The sequence below is a fragment of the Taeniopygia guttata genome, chromosome 3 (assembly GCF_048771995.1).
Source record: "Taeniopygia guttata chromosome 3, bTaeGut7.mat, whole genome shotgun sequence".
NCBI classification, from domain to species: domain Eukaryota; kingdom Metazoa; phylum Chordata; class Aves; order Passeriformes; family Estrildidae; genus Taeniopygia; species Taeniopygia guttata.
In genome coordinates this window covers 44,709,662-44,731,402 of record NC_133027.1, presented here as the reverse complement: position 1 = coordinate 44,731,402, position 21,741 = coordinate 44,709,662, and the positions used below count along the sequence as shown (strand labels likewise).

Genomic DNA, 21,741 nt, shown 5'->3' with positions numbered 1-21,741 from the left:
ATCTCTCCATTATATAAATAGATAAAATAGTTCTGAAAGGGAGAAAAAGTAAAACTAAATACTCAGAAGTTGCTGAAGTTTTTAATTTTTAAAAATTGAAGTTTCTCTTCAATGTCAGTAATTTTAGGTGTTTTTAGTTACATGGCACAATGTCAGTATGCAGGCAGATTATTTTTATTTATTTATTGAGATGATTGTGTTGCTTTCTTTAAGGTACTGATTTACAAGCAAAGTGTATACTGATGATTGCCAAAATTATTTTTAGTTCTGTGTGTAAGTATCAATGTCTGGCTATGTTATCTTTGTAGATAAATGAAAGAAAAACGTCTTCTGCAGCCTCTGTTTTTCAGACCTTTTGGTTTTCTAAAATACTTCGTTTTGCCTCCTGGTGGCTTGAGATGGAGAGGATTCTTGTCATTGCAGAAGCAGAGGTGGATAAATATAGAGCCTTTCTGAATTTAGGTTTGTGTCCACAATGCCAGCTGATAGTTCCCCTCTTCCTAAGTGAAGATTCACCTAACATAAATACTTGCACATTTAAAGCAGATGATAATAAGGAAGACAAAGACCTCCCCAGGAATGAATGTACTGAACTTTTTTATCTTGTTTAACTCCTAAGTAAATTTACAAGCCAGACCACAGAGCTATTAACTGTATTTGCTTGTAAAACTTACTCTGTAAACTCTCTTTGACTAAACATCCATTGACTTTTTCTGGTCAAAATGGACTGTAAATTGCTATAAATGGAGTGTAAGTTTCAAATGCTAAGTTTAAAAATCAAAAGAAATTAATGCACCACTCTATAAATACATTTGTATGCAGTACAGAAGAATGATTAAGATTGGGCTCTGTTTCACTTATATAGCTTAATTTTCATGTAATTTGTAGCAATGAGTAGCTGTGCAAACAGTGTTTCTTTCTTCTTCTATCACAATAAGTAGACTAGAGGCTATAAATGTATACTTCAGGCTCTACTATCAGAATTGCAGGTGATTCTGGCAATGTGACCCCTCTGCCATGTGACACAGGGACATTAATGTGAGACTAAAAGTTAGGACTATTCCAAGGCTGCTCTACTGCTCCAGTACTCTAGTCCTAGGATAGCACCAAGGGTTGCACGCAGCAGGAGTGCCCTGTCAACCACACAACATTGCTCTAGCATTCCTAAAGGCTGAAGATACTTATTTTTAGCATGTCTCGCCTTGACTGGTGAGTTTCAGCATTCATAATAATATTTGTGAAGTGGTTTTTTCCATCCTTTTCCCTTCAAATTCATTCTCTTAACTTACCCTCTTCTTATATAAAGTGACTTAAGACCTTATTGGAAAATATATGAACAATGAGTAATATAATGTGACTGGCACAAGTGCATCTCTCCTATCTGTGATAAAGCAGGAAAAGGTAGTATCCTTTTATGAGCATTTACCACTGTAAAAGCTGACAGCATCTAAAGTTAAGCATGAAACACCATCTTGGGAAATCATTTTTAGCACTTGCCCTTTGCAGTTTACCTTAATCTTTGAGATAGAAGCACATCCCTTTATTGGTGACATGAATAAACCATTGGACTTGCTTCAGAGATAACAGCTCATTTAAAGGTGAGATTGAATCAGTTGTTGAAAATAGTCTATTTGGAGAAGCTTAAATGGCTTCACATATCTTAGTGTCTCACTGAATTGATTTCTGCCCCATCTCTCATGTGTTCTTGGAGGGAGAGATAATAATCATTTTAGCAAAGATAGGACTGAAACTCCTTAAATTTCAAATTTAAGCAATGACATGCATCTTGACATGCGTCTTTTTTTTCTGTTGAGATTTAATTTAACGGTGTGTTATTTTATCTTAACTGATGACAATAAAAGCCCTACAGAAGTCAGTTTTTAGGGAGTTGTTATATAAAAGATAAAGTCCCCATTCAAAAAGCAGCAGTAAAATTAGTGGCATACTTTAATCATCAGGAAAGGACTGGCCAACAGCAGTAAGTTTCTAGAAATGTGTAAAGGTCAGGTGCTTGCTTCCTGAGAATTTCCAGCAACAGCTGGAGTTGACAGATGACGTTTTAGGGCAGAGTCTCCTCATCATCAGCCTCAGCAGTTCTCCTGTTCATCAGTTATTTTATTTGTTTATAGTGTTCAACTATTTAAAGTGAAAAACCATTATACTCTACTGTTCTGAGAAGCACATTGTCAGTTAAGATACAGTTATGGCAATTGGAAACAGTGATCACATCTGTGTAGAAATACCCGTAGGCTTTTGGGTTTGGTTTTTTTATTTTTTTCATCTACTGTGGGCACTGTGAAATACTAAATTTTTATCTGTAGTATGTCTAGAGGTTTTGATAAAGCTTTTGGAGGTGGATGTGATTTCATTTGAAATTTCTCACATTTCCTTAGCCATGATTAAACTAAAATTAAATGTGATTACTTTGTTTTCATCTATGTGGATTTACATGTTTCACATTACAGGCAATGCTCGGAATAAATGTTTTGCATAGGTTCATATTACTGATGAGGTTCATGTGTTGTAAAAATAGAACCTGTTGATCATGTGCTTTACAAATCATGGTAGGTCTGTTTCCTTTAAAAGCAGAGATTGTAAACATGCAACTAAATTATAAGAATGTGTCATTCTTAATTTACTACATTTTTGTTCTCATTGGAGTCAAAGCTGCGACAATGTTAAAGCAAGGCAGTGAAAAGGAATCAGCCAGAATTTTAGGCAAAGCAATAAACTGCATTCACAGCCACATGTTTTTCTTGACTAGCAAAATATGACACAGTGGATCCCAAATTAGACTATGCAGGCAGAGACATGCATCAAAACAAGAAGATGTGGGAACTGTGTTAAGCAATTACAGTCTAGTTTCTGTACATGGAGTTCAGCTTTTAACTTCACACAGTGCTGTGGCAGCAACAGAAAGATGCATTAAAGCATGTGCTCTGTGGATACTTGGTGTTTTGGGAGCTGATTTCCTTTCAGGAAGAAAGCCAGTGGGCAGTTCAGTTGTCTTACTTGATGGACTGGGGATTCTGCAAGGTTGGGTCTCCTTGTTGTAGTTGCCTAGTAATGTCTGAAAATACACCAAAGTGCTACAAAAGTTTCTGTCATGGCTTGTGTTACCACCCTGGCAAGGTTGAAGTGTCCCTGAGACAACCTGAAAGACTGGGCAATGCTAAGTCCACTTTTGCTGGATACCAACTTGCCTCAGTGAATTCATCTGTGCAGGAAATCTGGTTTTAGTTCTGTTTGTTCTCTGTACCAGCTCCTTTCACATGTGATGGACCACGCAGCCCTTGTGTTTTGACAGTCTTCCCTTGCAGAGAACTGTATTCTTTTTGTAACATTTTCTTAAACCCTCTTATGTGTAGAATTGATGGATAAGATACCTAAAGGTGATACCATCATACCCTTTGTATTGTCTCATTTTGATACATTTTCCAGAGCTGCTAAGCAACCAAGCAGGTGGTGCCCATTACTGAACCTGACCTGGGCAATTGGTGCAAGCTGCTCAGCGAGTTTTACCCATCAGACCCCATAGAAATGGTCACCTCTGATTCTTGTTAACAGCGCTTGTGGAGAGTTACAGCACTGAGTACATTTTGTATTTCTTTTTCTCTTGTCTTAGGTTTTCTACCCTAGCAAAGATGGCACTAAAATCCCAATGTTTATTATTCACAAGAAAGGAATTAAATTAGATGGTTCTCATCCTGCCTTCTTGTATGGATATGGAGGCTTCAACATATCAATTACACCAAGCTACAGGTAAGCAGGATGATTCACAACTTCTTCTGAAGTATCTAATATTAACAGCTGTCACAGACTGTGGGCAGGGTGGACCGTGAATCTGACAGGATGCATTTCAGGACCTAAGAAGCAAGATGGGGGCCATAAGGGCTGTCCAGGCATCATTTGTCTGCCTTGTCGGAGCAGAGAAGTGTCCTGCTCTCCTGATGTTTACAACAGTCACCCTGCCCTTAGGATTACACCTTAACCTCTTCTTGCTCTGTCACTGAGTTCAACAGAAAAACATGGACAAATATATTAAAGGAAATATTTGAGCCCATTGTTAAACTATTAGCATAGGAAGTTTTCTTTTTTCCAAGTTAAACAATTGCCTATATCCAAATATTATAGAAAATCAAATGTGTGACTAAATTAATGTAAATAATTTAAATTTGGCTGCATTTTCATATTATACTTTTGAGATTACATCAGAAACAAAATCCTTCTGTGTCCCATATGATCAGGAAGGAGGATTGTGTTTTGAGACGCAAATGATACAAATGCAAAGCAACACATTGTAAACCAAATATGCTGTGTTCAGAACAGGCTTTGTAGCTCTCAAAAGCCGTAAGCTTTATTGCATAGATGATTTCTTTAAAGAAAAGGCTTATTTCTTAAGCAAGGCAATTTGAATAGACTTGCCAAGAAGCAGTGCTTGAATACCTAAGAAATGGTCCTAGGTGAGGCAGAGAAAAACAGAAATGGAAAGGGCTGAATAGAGAACAGTTTTTCAGGAAGCAGAAGAGTAGCTCACCAGAGAAAAATAATCTATTATGAAACAATCCTATGAAATTTATGATTGTTACCTACCAGTCTTGCTTTAGAGTTGCACATTTCAAGAAATCCTTTATAGTGCTTGCCCTTCTTGTTTGCTGTGATTGTATTTCTGAATAGCATTTACTGTTTCTTGTCCTTTTTAGCAAATATCTTGTCTAACAATGGACCTCCCATCTTGTGCTCTGTGATTATTTGTAAGCTTTTTATCTGCCTCATAAAGCTACACTTCTAATTTTCTGTGGTTCTTGAGACATAATTATATGACTAGCATAGCTTTAAAATTCTTTTCTACTTAGTTCAACCACTGATTTATTACAGTTTATGGTAGATGCTGAAAACTGGGATAAAATTTACCATGTGTTCATTTTTAAAGAATGTAAAATAAATATTACCTATCTATTGATTTAAGGTAAAATTCCACATACTGCAGAGCTGGTTGCTGGCAGAAGGAGAAGGTATTTCACAGTCCCTGCTTCCACCGCCCATCCATTGGCCCTGGTGCTTGTTGGAGCCTTTGCTAAGCTGATTTACCTCACAAGAATGACAGAAAACTATCCCAGCAAAACAGAGTGGGTGGTTTTCTGCCATTTTGGCAAGCTAAAAATTGATTCTCGTAGGAGTCCAGCAAACAGCAGCAAAAGGGTGCAGCTGACATTTAGAAGAGAGGAAGATGGGAGTTAGGAGCAGTGACCTATATTTTCCTGAACCCTATGAAACCTTCATTATACAGTTCATAAATTAAGAATATGAATCTGTAACAGTCCCTTAAAAGTGCACAGAGAACTATCAGTGACCTCCAGATCAAAATATACGATCCCACTGACAATGTAAATAAAACATAATTGGCTGCACCTCCCTCCTTACTCTCCCTGTAATATCAAGATATGATTTCTCAGTTTTCTCTTTCTAAAAGAAAAAAATAAATAAAAAGAAAGAAAAGCCAAAGCCTTCAAATACATGTTTATGGCTAATAACTTGAGAATTGAGTATTTGGTGAGGGAATGTGTTCCAAAAGTCGGCAGGCAAAATCAGGGAAAGGAAATTGTAAGACGGAATTTATGTCAGAAAGACAGGATGTCCAGTTCACCCTTTACCTGGCAGATTCCACTAATGTTTTATTCCATCCCTGTTAGAATATACTCCAGTATATTGTATTCCACAGGGAGTACTCCACAAGGAGTTCCCACGTGCTGTTCCATCCACAGCCCAACATCAAGATTTGGTGGGGCTTTGTTTTGTTTTGTTTTGCTTGTTTGTTTGTTTGCTGGGTTTGGGGTTTTGGGTTTTTTATGACCACAGACATGAATGCTAGAAAGCAGCCACAGATGGCTAAGGCTGAGGCTTGCCACATCATTCATCCAATTCTGAGCTGAGATGTAGCATTCCTGGCTAAATACTCCTAGGCTTTTTTAGTTAAACTTAAAACTCTTAAAACTTTCCACAAAGTATTCTATCTTCTCCTTTCCAGTGGTTAAATTATGTCCTGTATGTCTTCCAGCCTATACAGTATTTTATTACTGGTATTTTACACCCATTAGCATAAGCCAGCTCTCTGGTTTGATGAACTTATTTCTGCTTAATTCACAAATGGTGTTCCTTTTCACATCAAAAATGGAAAAAAAAATCTTTTTCACTGAAAGCAATAGAAACAAACCAACAGGTTACAGGATCCAGAAATAACTGCAAGAATGGTAGGCCAAAGTCATTAAGTCAGTTACAGTAGTGGTTTATTTTTGAATGCAAGCATGCATCTTTCAGATGCTTCTCTGGACTGGGGAACTTTATTTGGTGGCATTTTGAGATGGTGCTTGCTAGAGCACTGTCATTAATTATACAGCCCACATAGCAAGTGCAAGCAAAGGCTGATGGAGCTGGTACCAGTCAGAGCTGCTGGGGAAATGCCATCACAAACCCACCACTAATGCCTCAGATTTGGCTAACTACACTGTAGGAACCAACATGTTTCCCTGCACTGTTCTTTGTGTGTGCCTGCGTGGGTACAGGAGGAGCAATTTCTAAGTCATCCTGGAGTACAGCTGGTTGTGCAGCAGTCTGTGAAATTGCATATCACTGCCATGTTGTTCCCAGCCTTTAAGCACAGAGGTGGTGCAGGGAAGAGAGATTGTGAGCCTGGAGAAAGGTCAGACAACAAAGCAGCCCTCACTGCAGAGTAGAGGATTATGCCTTTTGCTTATTCTGTTACTCCTCTCTTCAATTCTACAAAAACTTAAAAAGCAACCAAGTCCAGTGGCTCAGGACTTCTTCCCCATCACCTGTGCACTAGCCTGCATTTTTCTGTCAACTCTTAATACCTCACAACAGATCAGTAATTCTGGAGAAATGTTCTTGCTTTGTGAAGCACAGCTCCTCACATTGTTCTCTACTGTAAAAAACAACATCTAATTTATTATTTTTTTGGTTTTTGCTCCTTAAGAGTGATTAGAGTGTCTGGAAGGAGCTCTCCATAGCAGGAACTATCTTCTGATCCTTCCACTGACTCCATCTTGATCCTGTTGCCCTTTACTTTACTCTGCTTCCAGGAGAGAAGGAAGAACAGGGACAGTGAGCAAAAGGCTACAGAGACTATTGGAAGGAGCAGGGAGCCAAACTTTGTTTTGCAGAATGAGACATTTTATAGACGTGCAGGTTGACTGGGCAGTTTGCTGTGACTCAGACACCAAGCTGACTTGAAATCAAATCTGGAAGCAAGAATCTACCTGGAAAAATACTGGAGGCAGTAATAGGGTTATGTGTAAAACTTGAGCTTTGTGCTGTCTGATTACTTGGAATTTTCACTTTTAAAAAAAGTAATGAGTTTGGATTCTATAGTTGTAATACCTCGTTCCTTGAACTTAAAAGTAAAGGTCAAGAGAAAAGCTTTGAGAAAGTTTGTTACAAATATTCAAAATATTGGTCCTGACTCACCATGATCCTTCAGACAGGAGCAGTTTTTTTCAGTAGATGGAAGAGGATGGCTTCTGTTGTGGAATATCTTATTTTTTAAAGTATTCTCAGGCAGGATGTTTGGGAAGCAAACTTTTATCTTGCCTGTAATTGTTACTTGGTACTTCTGATTATTAGGGAATCAAATAACTTTGGATCAAGAGGTCCAAAGTTTGAGGCAGACAAGGAAAAGAAGTGCAGAATATTTTGGGAGGGTTTGTACCCTACATACCAAAAATTAAGAAGCCAGTCTCATAAGGCAACCTTCTCTTAGGTTGCTCCACATTAGCTGTGTAGCCACCTTAAGAGTCCTGGAGTTTGACAGAGTAATACTCTCTGACCTTTGCAAAATGTGCTTATAGAATAGCAATCTTGCATTTGATCAGCATGTCACAGCAGTGTAAGGAAAATGTAATTCACAGTGATGGTCTTAAGAATTCATTTTACAGAAGCTGAGATAATTCATGGCTCCTGAGCCATCTGATGGGCCAGATAACCAGCCTAGGTGGAAGGTTTTCCTTTGATGGTTATGAAAATATAGAAATCTCTTACCAGTTATCCTTGTGCTTTTCTTTTTCTTTCCTTACTCCTTGATATATACTCTCAAGAACATGTGCCAGTACATAGGTAATTTCTTTGGGAAGTATGAAAACATCACCTGTTGTTGGGATACTATTTCCACATGAGACACACTGTAAGACTACCATTTTTCAAGCCATTTCTTATTAGTGGGACTTTAAGGGAAAAAGACAAAATCCTTTCCCTTGTGGTTGAACAAATTTATTTTCTGCAGACAGTGATTTCTGGATGACCAAAAAATTCAAGTAAATAAGAAATTTAAATATACTAGAGGGGGGAAAAAAGACTTGTTGCTGTTAAATTTTAATATTTTACTTGTCTCCTTAGCATATGTGTGGTTTGCCTTCTGCAGCTTCTGCTATATTAAACTACTGCATCAACTGCAGATCAACAGTTAATATTTTTTAATTGTTAAATATAATTTGAATTACTTCAGTCCATTTGAAAAAGAAAATATAATAATATCTTTGATGCTTTTGCAATTTAACATTTCTAAAAAATATGCTATTTTGGCTTTCAGACAGGTTCAGGAGATAGTAGGGGAGGCAGAACCTGTAATTTTATGTTATACTATTTGTTTTGTATTTAGCAATGTGAGAGAAAACTGAATGAGAATGAGATTGACCACCTGCTGATGTGACTGCTCACTGTGGCACAAAAGAATGGTAGATACAGAATTTTTCTTTGCAAACACAGTATTGCAAAGGTCCAAAAGAAGTATATCAAGCAGAAGTTAGGTTGAAAATACCTGCTCATAAACAAAGATCAAGTGCTGATCTTAAGTCTTAATTCTTTGATTTCTTCCTTTGGGCTAAATCTTCCTTTCCTCTCTGAAGAAGTGGAGGTCCCATGAAGGAGAAACAATTCAGAAAGCTATGGAGGCCCAATGGTACTGCATAACTCTAGTCTGCAGACTAATTGCTTTGAACATAATTTTTGTAAATGGTGACTCATTCTGAGTGGTCATCTGTTAGGCCAAACCACTGGCCACTCTCCTCCAAAGAGCAGAACTAAGGGAGGAAAAACAGACCAACATTGGTTCCTTCCTCTCCTAAAGCTGCTGGGAGTTTCATTTTCATGGATAACAATTACAAAAAGCCTAGCTACTCAGGTTCACTATCAAGAGGGACTTAATTCACAATTTCATCATTGACTTTGGGAGAGATCTTTCCCTCAAAGTATTTTTGCAGAAGTGGTAGGTGTATAAAAATTGGAAAATAAAAATTATCCTCTTATCTGTTTGCTTTTTCAGCGTGTCAAGGCTTATTTTTGTGCAACACCTGGGAGGTGTTCTAGCAGTGGCGAACATCCGGGGTGGGGGCGAATATGGAGAGACCTGGCACAAAGGTAAGGCAGTCAAAGCAGAGGAACAAAACTGCAGGCTTAGCAATGAAAATTGCAACATTTTCTTTTCACTCCTTCCTCCTTTTGCCTTTTACTTATTCTGCAAAAAGTAGATCTTTTTCCTTACTTACATGTTAGATCTGTACGTTTTCCAGTGTTAATCTGATAGTTTTCATCTATTTTCAGAGTATAACTTTTTCTATATTGTTTTTGCATAATTTATGAATAGACACTTTTTTTTTTAATATTTGATGAATGTGACTGGAAAGATGTGTTCAACAAAAGGATTTTCAAGCACTGGAACAGGCTGCCCATGGAAGTGGTTGAGTCACCATCCCTGGAGGTATTTAAAAGACACATAGATGTGTCGTAGGGACATGAGAGTGCTGAGTTGACAGCTGAACCTGATAATCTAAAAGGTCTTTTCCAACCTAAATGGTTCTGTGATTCTGTGACTGAAATTCATACGAAAAACATCAGCTCCAGAAGTGCATTCACATCATCCCCTCCAAGCTCTTGGGGTATCCAACTTGTAGGTAACCATTTGACCTTCTAGGTTTTTTTTTAAGATGAATGTCATGCCTCAGGGAAACTCAGTAAACACTGAAAAGCTCTGTCAATCTCTTTTCCCTTTTTCTTAACACTTTTGATGTATTTCTGTCCATGTTTTTTCCATGCAGTTCTTGTCTTAATCATTTAACTCTCTTTGTCTACTTGCCTTATTGTTGACAACTGTCCACATTCCTCCACCAGGGGAAAAAAGCTTGAAAAAGTCGTTCTTATCTCAGGAACATACCTATCCTTTTTTAATCATGACAGTTTAGTCATATTCCAAGAATCTGGTGCATAAGTTGCTGGGAATGTTGTGAGCAAGGCAAATGTACCAAAACAGTGGTGCTTAAGATCTAGCAATTTGCCATGGCAGTAATCCATAATATCTTTTTATCAGACAAAATGGTATTTCCAGATCATTGCATCTTGATTTTACTATTTCATCTCTGGTAAATTGTCTGGGTCATTTCCTCACAATTGAGTTAATTATGTAATAGTTTCATAAATAGAAACTGTATTTGCTTGCAGATACAGGATATTATTGCTAAAGATGAAATATCCTTCATTAATTTTAATTTGCAGATTGATTTGCAGTAGATTTTAATAAAATTTATCTTAATGTGATAATGCTTCTTTGATCCACCTATTTCCTGCTTGATTTTGACCCAAGTCTTTTATTGCAGTTTGAAATAAAATATGTATCTGTTCTTTTTTAATTCCAGAAGCAATTATGGAAGTTTTTTTTTTCACTTAGGTTTAATTTTAATTAGGATTCTGACCTTACACCAGCCTGGTGTTTTGAGCAAGGAGTAAGATTTTTTTTTTCCTTTATTGCCACCTGCTTGAAGACTTTTTTGTCATCACAGCATGTCTCCCTTCAACAGTCTTGTTAATACAGGAATGATGTGTATTTGTTAAAAAAAAAACCCACAAAAAATACAAATGTACTGGTTTCAATTCTACAAGATCTTTATGACTAAATGTCAGACTTACCTTGCTAAACTTCTGTGACATAGAAAGAAATCAGCCATTGTAAACTGGTTGTCTAGGATCACTTGATGGAGATTGGAGATAAAGAGACACCTCCAGACTGTAGCTCGTCTCACTTAATTTAGGGTAAAAGTTAATTTAGGGTAAGTCCTGGAGGTTCCTGGATTATAGGGGGAACCTTAGGCAATCAGCTTGGAATAACCATCTAGCTTTTAAAGAAAGTAGAAGAAACTGGACTTCATTTCTGCATCCTATAAGCCCTGCTTGCCTGGCTGGGCCACTGCCTTTGCTACAGGAATGCAAGTATTTTCTTCCTAGTTCCCATTTTTTACTAGCATTTAATTTCCTGAGATTACCATGGTCTTTAGGTATGATAACATTTGAGAAGGATCTAATTTTAGTCTCTTGACAAACAACCAAGATTTGAACAACTGTGAGTTCTCTAAGCTGATACTCTTCTATTAAAATAATTGAAAGATTGTAGGGAAAACTTTCCTTCCCTATCCCACCCTGCAATTTTTTTTTCAGACCTGGAGATCTTATCAATGATGTCATCAGAAGCAACATTTTCTGTCATTATTTGTTCCCTTATACATCTGATGACATTTGGAATTTCATTCAACGTGATGGCAGTATCTTAAGCATTTTCATATTGAAAGTTAATTAACAAAATTTAAAAGCAAGATGCAACTCAGAGAGCTTTATATCATCTGGTTTGAAAACAACTCATAGAAAAAAAGAGTAAATTACCAGCCACATATTATATATCCAGGAAATTAGAAGTGCTTATTTTATATAGCCTATTTTATAAGCTGAATCTTTATTGCCTTAAGAAACTGTCACTGAGTTTAAGGATGTTAAAGTCCCATTAGCTCAAACCTCAAGTGTGTTGTATGTGGTCATTTTGTATATATTTTGCTGTGCAAAGCTTTTAGCTTTCACTGGTTAGGAACATTACCTGGCACTTTCTCCACAGTATAGGTATGTATTATTCAGAGTTTCTGAAAGCATCAGAGTTATTGACAGAACCATCTTACAGCCTCTCAATGTTGACAGAATCTTTCATTTTTGCTGTTTTTCTAAGCTGCATCAATTATTAAAATATTCATGAAACTGGAATTGTTCCCAGGTATTTTTGGACACATGTTTTTCTGAAGAGATGGTATCAAAAGGATTTTATGGTATCAATTGATTTGTTTTGTTTCCGTGCTAGGTGGTATCTTGGCCAACAAACAAAATTGCTTTGATGACTTTCAGTGTGCTGCCAAATACCTCATCAAGGAAGGCTACACATCCCCAAAGAAGCTGACTATTAATGGAGGCTCAAATGGGGGTCTCTTAGTTGGTAAGAACTGCTTGTCTATTTCCCAGATTTGGTGCTGGGCTTATTAAAGTAACCAGACAGAAATTGATGAGATCTGCCAGTATGTCAGTGCATTAATATATACCAGATGTTAAATATGTACAGTAGTACTTCATTTGCTGTTTGCACAGGACATTGGAATTCTGCAGTCTCTTGCAAAGGCTGTTAAAAGCCACACAATCTTGTGTGGTAAGAGTTAACCTTGTGGTAGAATCACACAGAAAGTAAGAATGGCTTAAAAAACATGGGATTTTTTTTAATCTTTCTTTCTTCAGGTTAACCATTACAAAGTTACCACTGAACTATTAATTTATATAGCACTGGGAAACTCTGTGTGGTCTTATAAGTGCATCATGTTCACTTAAAATTCACTGCTGTATTCTTAAATTCAAGGAAATTAATAGTCTCCTCTTAAACAGAAGTCTTGTCACGGAAAGATCTCATTCTGAACAGTCTAAGAGTTACAAAATATATTTCTGATAAGATCCTTATCTGAAGGCATCTGAAAGTAACAGTAGAAAAAAGAAGGTGATTTTTTGTGCAATTTTGAAAGGAAAAGGAGGCACAAAGTAAATGTATCAGGGTCTGTTTGCCTTTTTTAAGCAGCATGAAAGGTGACAGTATGACAGATTTGAGCTACTTATGTGAAAAGAAGGTAGAAAAGGCACCTCAAGTTCATAAACCACTAAATTACAGAAAACAAGCAGTTTTCCTAGGCCCACTCTGCTTGCTCTTGTTTTTGTATTTATCTGCTGCTCTATACTGACTCTATTGATTTTATTCTGTTTTTCAGTGAATTGGCATCCAGCATAAGAAAAAGGATTTGGAATTACACAGCTCTTTGGTCTAAGCCATCTTGGCTAGACCTGCATTATTATTTTAAAAAAGAAATTGTTTTAAAGATCAAGTAACAAGTACTTGTAAAGCTGTATTTTGGGTTTTGCTTATATGCTTCTCAATAACAAGTGGCAGAAGGTGTTTCTGCATTAAAAATAGAAATGGGTGAATATGATAAAGGATTAAAGGGTTTGTACTCCATTTGGAATGCAAGCATTTACAAGTCAGTTTTATGTTGGGCCTAAATATATAGTTGGAAATACAATTAAACTTTGAATATATTACATTTCTTCTGAAAATACTTTATCGTTATGTGGATTTCAGTCAGGATGAGATTCATCCTACCCAGCTTCAGTAAGAAAACCCCCTGGATTACTGGCTGAATATTCAGATGGGCACCTTATGTCAATAAGGGGAAGCAAGTGACAACTGCAGGAAGTACATCATTCTGGTAGGAGACAGGTGTTAGGAATCTAGACCTTCCTGCTCTAAAAAATCTTGTTAGAATCCTTCCCTTGAATTTACTGGTAGATTACAGTCCAGCAGGATTTCTATGCTCTTGATGAGCCAGATAGGGATTTTCCTTGACTGAGGTGAATTCAGGAAATTCCTATAAGGTCTTTTTTATCAAAGCAAAAGTAAATTTTAAAATAGTTGCTAATGCAGCATTAGAGATCATAACTCATCGTGTAGGTTCAAGGACCCACTGCCAGATTTTCTTCGTTCTTACTTATTGAAGAAAAAGCTGACAAGGAAGAGTATTGTCACTCTTCCAAAATACTGTTTCCTTTCAGTCATACTAGCAGGAGAGGACTCTGAGGACTACAGAGCCCTGAGCTCATCTTGCCTCATTCAACTGCAAAACAAGACTTCCTTGTCCTGCAGTGTGATCCCCAAGCTAAGCAGAGCAGCACAGCTGTGAGCTGAAAACCTCTGTGCAAGTGCAGTGTTTGACCTCTCATGTTTGCCTAGACAACACCAATTCTGACATTTTGAAGGCTTATTTTCATACTGAATATAAAGCTCAAAGTTATGTATAGGGGCATAAAATTCACAAATAAATTGTTGTTCCAGATTACACTTAATGCATATCATTATTATGGCTAATTGAAAAGGTGCAGTGTGCATGGATGAGTGGCTCCATAGGTGATTTCTCACTGAAGTAACTACTTAAGGAACTAGCAAGAAGCAATTTCTTCCAAAATCCTGAGCGACAGTGCTTCAAGAGACACTTTGAAATAAAGAATATTAAAACAAAATGTTATGGTAATTGTTTTGACTTTTGTTCCTACCACAATACCATTTATGTTCATAAAAGAAGATAGCTTGAAGAGGAGGGATCTGATCTTTATGTTAAAACCTAGAGATCTTTTACATAGCATCTTTTTAATATGTACCTTATGGAAATTACTCATAAATAAGGAAGAGTTAGCAGAGTTGCATATCAGAGATGACCAGAAGTAAAATTTCGTTTTTCAGAAAGTAAAAATCATGTTTAAATGAAGAAAATAGGGTATAGTGTAAACTCTTGGCAGGGACGGACAGACCACAGGAGACTGATGAGAAAATTGCTTTCAATATTAAGATTAGCAATGACATTTTTCTATGCACATCAGAGGCAGGAAGCTGGCCAGATGATCTGTGGGACTTGCAGGTTAGTGAGATGTAAAAGGAGCATTAAAGAAAATTAATTGCAAATCAGAACAACTAAATGGTCTGTTTGTATTGATGTTCCCTCCTGAGGAGAGGGTTGGGGGTTCCCTGCACCAGTCTGTCTTCATGGGAAATATTCTGGGGAGCTCCAGTTGAAGCATCAGCAGGAAAATTTCGGAATTAATCAATCCAATGAAAAGTAGTGTGTTGCCAGGACCAGATGGTGCACGTGCAGGATCCTAAGTGAACTCTGATATGAAATTGTAGGCTACTAAGCCTGAATGTCTGAGGAACAGAAGGGAACAAGTGTAATGCCAAGATTTAAATGTTTCATGGTGATCCACAAGCTGCAGCTGAGTAAATCTGACTTCTCTAATGGGCAAGCTAGTTGAAACCAATAAATAATAGCTGACATAAAAGAAAGAATTCTGCAGGCTGAAGTTGCAGCTTTCAAATGTATTAGAGCTATCTGAAGGAGTCAAGCTACATATGGAGTTTGTAACAGTGATTTAGGTGAGGAGCTATTCTTGGATTTTCAAAAGCTGTGAAAGAAAGTCCTTGCTGAGCTGGAAGCAAAGTCATGTCATAGCAATGTCATGGTTAGCAGGAGGCAAAGAGTGGCGATAATCAATCCATTTTCACAATGGACAAAAACAAGGAGATAAGAATTTGGGAAAGATTATACCTACATGTGGATGCACAGTGAATAGTTCTGAATTAATTAAGGGATTCTGGGATCTATTGTAGTAGTTATGTGATAATTTCAGTGCTCTTATTTCTTAAAATTCAAAAAAGGCAGAGGAATTTGTAAAATCACCAGGGAAAAGGTTTAAATCAAGAAACAGTAATTGGAATTGAAGATTATGATATGATGAACACTGGATGAATAAACAAAGAGGAAACAGTTATATTTACAGAGGATATGTGTTTTGATAGATTTTTTATAGGATGGCTGAAGATAACTCCAACTCAGAGAAACAGAAATAACCAATTAATCAGATTATAATTTACAGGAGAGATCTCCCAGTTGCCATTCTTATACATTGAACACTGAGCTTGATGGGCCAACTGCAGTTGTTTTTAAAATATATGAGGCAAGCATTATTATTAAAGAAATTGTCCCTTCCAGTTGTAGGAAGATAAAAAATGTAAAACAATAAAATACAGAAGCAATTCACTTTGTTATTCCACTGTTCTGTAACAGTCTGCTTTTATCAAGACTCTTTTCTTATGGGTTTACATAGTAGTAATGGAAAACAATTTTCATCAGTAAATGGAGGGCTTTTGATCCTTAATGCCCTTTTCTTTCTTGAGACTAGTATTAAAAGTTTAAACAGCAAATAGTTTAGGTACCTTCAGTGCAGTAGTTCAAAATGTCACATGCTTTACAAGTTCATTTCTCCTTCAGTCCCAGTTTGGTGGTTTGAAAGGAAGTTTTCATAAAACGACATGTTTGGTGTCTGAAGAGCACAGAAATGGCTCTTAAGTTCTTTTGAACATACCATTTTTCAGAGTTACGTTTTTTATCCATTTGTGTATTTGCTTACAGTTTTGCTTGATAGTCTATTTGATTTCATATTCACTGACAGCCTGCTCCCAGTACAAGTTGGTAGTGAATCTTTTACTGTTGAACCTATTCTTTAAGATCTGAATACTAATGGAATTGTTTTCCTGTTGAAGCTGCCTGTGCTAATCAGCGCCCTGACTTGTTTGGTTGTGCCATTGCCCAAGTGGGAGTGATGGACATGCTCAAATTCCACAAGTACACCATCGGCCACGCTTGGACCACAGACTATGGTTGCTCTGACTGTAAGGAGCAGTTTGAATGGCTGCGCAAGTAAGTGCCTTTAAATACTTTCTGTGGTTGTTAAACGTGTAGTCTGCTCAACAGTTTCCAGTTGTCATGATCAATATCTATTCTAGTGATTACTTCATCCTTTCCCACACTGAATTTGGGGAGATCAGCATTCCCTTACAAGTCAGTTTTGAATCAAAGACTGTCTACAAAACCCTGTTGAATGAAGTGGTTCTGTTTTCAAAGACCTTGTTCTCCTATCAGCTTTTAACAGTTCATAAGGTTTTTTTTCTGAATAATGACTCTTTTAGGCTATTGCAACAGAAAATCTCAAGTGGATCACTACGTAAATTGTATTTTTTACCATGAGGGAGACATAGTCACCATTGTGAATTGTATTATACAACGTGGGTTGGATTTGTAGGAATTGAATGACACTAAACCGTAGTAAGATCTTAATTAATTTCTCAGCTTCTGTTGAGAGTCTCAATTTCCCTGTTTCCAGCAGGATGGATCCTGCTATGGACTTGACAGGTTTTGCTATAGTTTCCTTTCTGGCTTCTGATATTTGGACATTCCTGTGAGATGTACACATACATCTCTCTTGAAAATAAAGAAATGTACTTGCTTCACATTTCAGAGCCAGAGATCTGTGGCCACTACTACGTGTCAGTTGCCATTAGCACAATTCTGATTAATGTAACTGAGAACTGTTGTATTCTGAGTACTAACAAATGCCACTGTGATGGTTTCAGTAGGAAAGGACCTTCTTGCTGGGTCTTGAGGAAGAAGATATGGAAACATTTGTGTGTTTTTCTCAGGTACTCTCCACTTCACAATGTCAAATTACCAGAAGAAGATGACATCCAGTATCCCTCCACACTGCTTCTCACAGCAGACCACGATGACCGTGTGGTCCCTCTGCATTCTCTGAAGTTCATCGCTACCCTGCAGTACATTGTGGGCCGAAGCAGTAAACAAACCAATCCACTTCTCATCCATGTTGACACCAAGGCTGGGCATGGAGCCGGAAAGCCAACTGCTAAAGTTATAGAAGAAGTGTCAGATATGTTTGCTTTTGTAGCACGATGTCTAAATCTTGAGTGGATTGAATAGGAAAAATGCTTATTACTGTCTACTTTAGAAAACAAGGGCTTTAACATTTAAGAACAGCCACACTACTACTCGGTGTAGTACTTACATTTAAGAACTGCAGTTTAATATTTTATTGATCCAACCTGCTATGAAGTTTTGATCTTCTGTGCTTTCCTCTTTTTGGTATTTCTTTGATTTTTTTTCTACTGCATTCCAAACTCCATTTTGAAAAGCATGTTCAAAAAATAGCTGAGCTACTCTCAGTACTGTTGTGAAAATGTAGATTTCAAAATTAGTGCTATTTGAGCTTATTTCCTGTAAACAATTTTAATGTATTTCACCTATAAACATATCCAGATCATTTGTAATTAAATGTAAGTACTGTTCACATACAAGATCTCTGAGCATATTTTATTTACACAGTAATTTATTTAAGAATGTAAACTGAAGGTGTTCAGTGATAACCAGGAAAACCTGAAGAGACAGTAATCCAGTTATGCCAAATATTATTAAAAGGCTTATATTGCATTCTGTTCATAAACGTGTTGCAGCCTATAATAATGGTTTTGCTAAATTGTTCTTTCTTTCCAAAGAGACTTCAAAATGTCACCAGTGTTCTCTTCTGCCATTTTGTTTCCACACAGAAGAGAAGACTGGAGGCTGAAAAACTTGATGAAATCTTAGGTTCTCACTGTAATCTCAGTCAAGCTATACAGATACTCTCCAACAACCCATGTGAAATTATTTCTTCAACTGTTTCTGAAGAGTAGACGAGGCACTGATTTAAATAAATGAACAAAATATAACACAAAACAAAATAAAAAACCCACCCCAACCCAAAGGCACAGCTTTGTCCAGATTTTTCAGGTTCAGTTTTTTTCTGATGCTCTTCACAGGACATTCTCTAACAAGGCAAAATCTGAACATGCATATATAACTTAGTTTTGGCTGCAAAACAGCAAGAGCTCGTAGTCAGACTCCCCTATGATTTGACATAGGCATATTATTTGAACTGCCATTTTTCCCATCTAGGCTGTAGAGTTGTAAAGTAGATGTGAGTATTTGCCTACTGTTTAATCTCTGATGCACTGCAGGAATTACAGTTTGATTTTGCAGAGGAAAAAAGTATTCTATCAACTATTATTAGTCTTGTTGGCCCTCCAGAAGACATCACTGTTTCTCATTTTTGGATGAACTGATCTAGTATTACAGAATCATGCTTGTCATTACATTCATACTTAGATCCTAAGGACTGTATTTTAACTCTGGGCTCAGGAGTTTTATCTCTAAACAAACAATGTCTTGGTGCAGGAAGAGCAAAGAGTGGTATTTAAAAGAGAGGGAGATGCTCTAAAGAGAAGCAAAAATAAAAATAAATTTGTACCAGAGTCGCTCTGTGTTTCCCTCATGATCTGGACTTCTTTTATTATTTTTGGAGTCCAGGAACAATCATGCTTATTATGTAAGGCTAATTTGACTTTAGGAGCAAATAAAAAACTATTTCTGCTTTCATATGAAATACCAGATTTAAAACCTGTATGTGATCTGGGGTTTATTGTAAATGCAGGCGAACCCAGTGGGAAGAAATGACAATGTCTGACTCAATTCAGAAGGCTGAATGATTTCTTTATTATAACTATACTAAAATACATTAATATACTATAGAAAAAGAAGATACTAAAACTACATACTACTTTCTCTGACTCTAACTCTCTACAACTCATGACCCTCTCCACACACAGGTGGATTGGACTGGCCATCAGGCTCAAACAATCCTCACCAGAATCCAATCAAGCACTCACACCAGGTAAACAATTCTCCAAACACATTCCACATAGGAAAAACAAGGAGCAGAAATAGAAATTGTTTTCTCTTTCATTTCTCTCTGTGTACCTCTATGAAAAATCCTGAGAATGAGAGAAATGTGCTTGCCACATATCACCCTTTCTGTATAAATAAAAAAGCATAAAATAAAAAAACTGCATTTGCAGTTCTTCTGCAGGGCCCTTACAAAAGAAAGCAAACACATCTCAAGAGGTTCCCTTATCAATTTGCTAGTTATCAATCAGAAGCCAAATCAAATGCCGATGTGGAACGTTCAAAGACATCCTTTACCTGCAAAACAATCAGAAGCCAAATCAAATGCCAATGTGGAACGTTCAAAGACATCCTTTACAATGCAATATCAAATCTCTAAAACAAAAGTTACAATACAAAAACCGAAACAACAATTAAAAGAATGTTCAAATCCCAAAGTTCAAACAGCTGAGTCTCAGGAGAAGTGTCCATCGACTGGAGATGTTGATCTTGACATCCTTAAAAATCCTTCTCAATCCTGAAACAGAACAACTGAAGAAAGTCCAAACAACAATGAACAAACCCACAAAAAAAAACCCAAACAAATCACCAAATGTGACATATAATTATGAAACACCAAAACATCTTTCCCGTGCAAAAACCATCACCAAATTCAAAAAACTCATCTCTTGAAATGCCATGGCCAAAGCTCTGAAATCAACCACTTTCTTTCTTGTTTCTTATTTTTTCAACCATCTCTAGTTAACTAATCTTAAATCTAATTTCAATGGTGGTTTTTTGGATTTTTTTTTTTTTAATCGTGGAATCAGAATGCCCAGCAAGCAGCAGTACCCTGCGGAGCTGGTGGCCCCGGTCCATGTGGGCGGAACACAGACCCCAAACCCGGCCGTGGCCGGCACGGGGGCCCAGGGCCGGAGGGCTGGACCAAGAAAAACGCTGTTCTCCAGAAAGGCGCTAAACTTCGTAACTTTAACTTTCGCGGCAGCCACAAAGAGGTGCCGGGCAGCGCCAGCACCAGGGACAGGCTGGGAGGGGACGCCGAGCTGAGTGGAGGCGGCGGGGCGGGGGGGATTGTGTTCCGAAAGCGGCGGGGCGGGCTGGGGGCCTTTCCCTGGGGGCCTTCCCCGGCATCACAGCTCACACTACGAACGGGCTCTGGGCCGGCGTGAAGGCCCGGAGGTGCCTTCATTTGCAGGGAGGCAGAAGAAAACTTTGAGTCCCGTACAAAGGCTCCCGCAGCAAAGACTGTCCTTGAACAAGCTGATCCCTGTCCGGCTGTCGGAACCCAAAATGTCCCTCAGACATTTTTAGAGGTTCCAGGCCTTGGTCAGAAGCATTTTAGACCCTGGCAAGCAGCTGAAAACAACTGTGATTTTGAGTTTGAACCATGGAATGAATTACCAACTTTGAGGGTGGAACAAGCAGTCACAGAATGTTAGATGGTATAGTAAAAGTAGTCACAAATTAGAGGGTAAAATTTTTTAGTGTTGTACAGGGGGGTTTTAGTACCTGTACAGGGGGGTTTTCACTTTGTACAGGGGGGTCAGGAGTTCTAAGATGGAGGAAAGTGGGCCTGATCCTGTTCTTCCTCCTTCTTCTTCCTTACCTCCATGTTCTTGGTGATGTTGGCATTCACAGATTGGTTTAGAGTAGAAAAGCACATTGTAACGTAGATAGTAGGTATTGGGGAAAATCTATAAACATAGAGTACGTAATATATCATATAAAAGATAGCAGCAGCTTTGGGCGGGGAGAGAGACGACGAAGACACCGGACAGTGAGGGTGTCAGGAGAGTGTGTACCTCTGCCTGGGCCGCAGACCAAAGCAGCCGCAGCGGGCGAGGACAATCTTTTAGATAGCTAGCAATAAACTACCTTGAGACCGGACAACAAGAGGCTGTGGAGTTTTTCTTTGGAAGCGCGGGTTGGAGGAGAGACTTTACCACCACACGAGAGCCCCAAATCAATCCCGGGGTTCTCACATCCGGCCATGCCGGGGGGGCTGAAGGGCCCCCGCTGGGTGCGGGGGACTTCCACCAGCCCCCTGCAAACCTGCTCACTGGGATCCAGCTCCGGACTATCCCAAAAAGCTTTATAAAAACTATCGCGTATCGAAAGTCTGGGAAATCTCGCGCGCAGCGTTCCTTGACGAAGAAAAACAGAGATTTCCAAGCCTCTGGGTTCAGGGAAAAGGCCAAACTCCTGGAAAAAA

General features: G+C 38.0%; 1 protein-coding gene across 1 annotated transcript in view; it reads left to right on the top strand.

Annotated features, from left to right (window-relative positions):
* The window catches only part of PREP (prolyl endopeptidase), an 82,162-nt gene extending 63,910 nt beyond the window's left edge, over positions 1-18,252 (top strand). Inside the window, exons 11-15 of the mRNA XM_030267666.4 lie at positions 3,626-3,762; positions 9,335-9,429; positions 12,182-12,313; positions 16,502-16,658; positions 17,438-18,252. Coding sequence (XP_030123526.4) covers positions 3,626-3,762; positions 9,335-9,429; positions 12,182-12,313; positions 16,502-16,658; positions 17,438-17,732 — 816 coding nt within the window. The 3' untranslated portion in view covers positions 17,733-18,252. The remainder of the gene's footprint in view (positions 1-3,625; positions 3,763-9,334; positions 9,430-12,181; positions 12,314-16,501; positions 16,659-17,437) is intronic.
* The last annotated feature ends 3,489 nt before the right edge of the window (positions 18,253-21,741 follow it).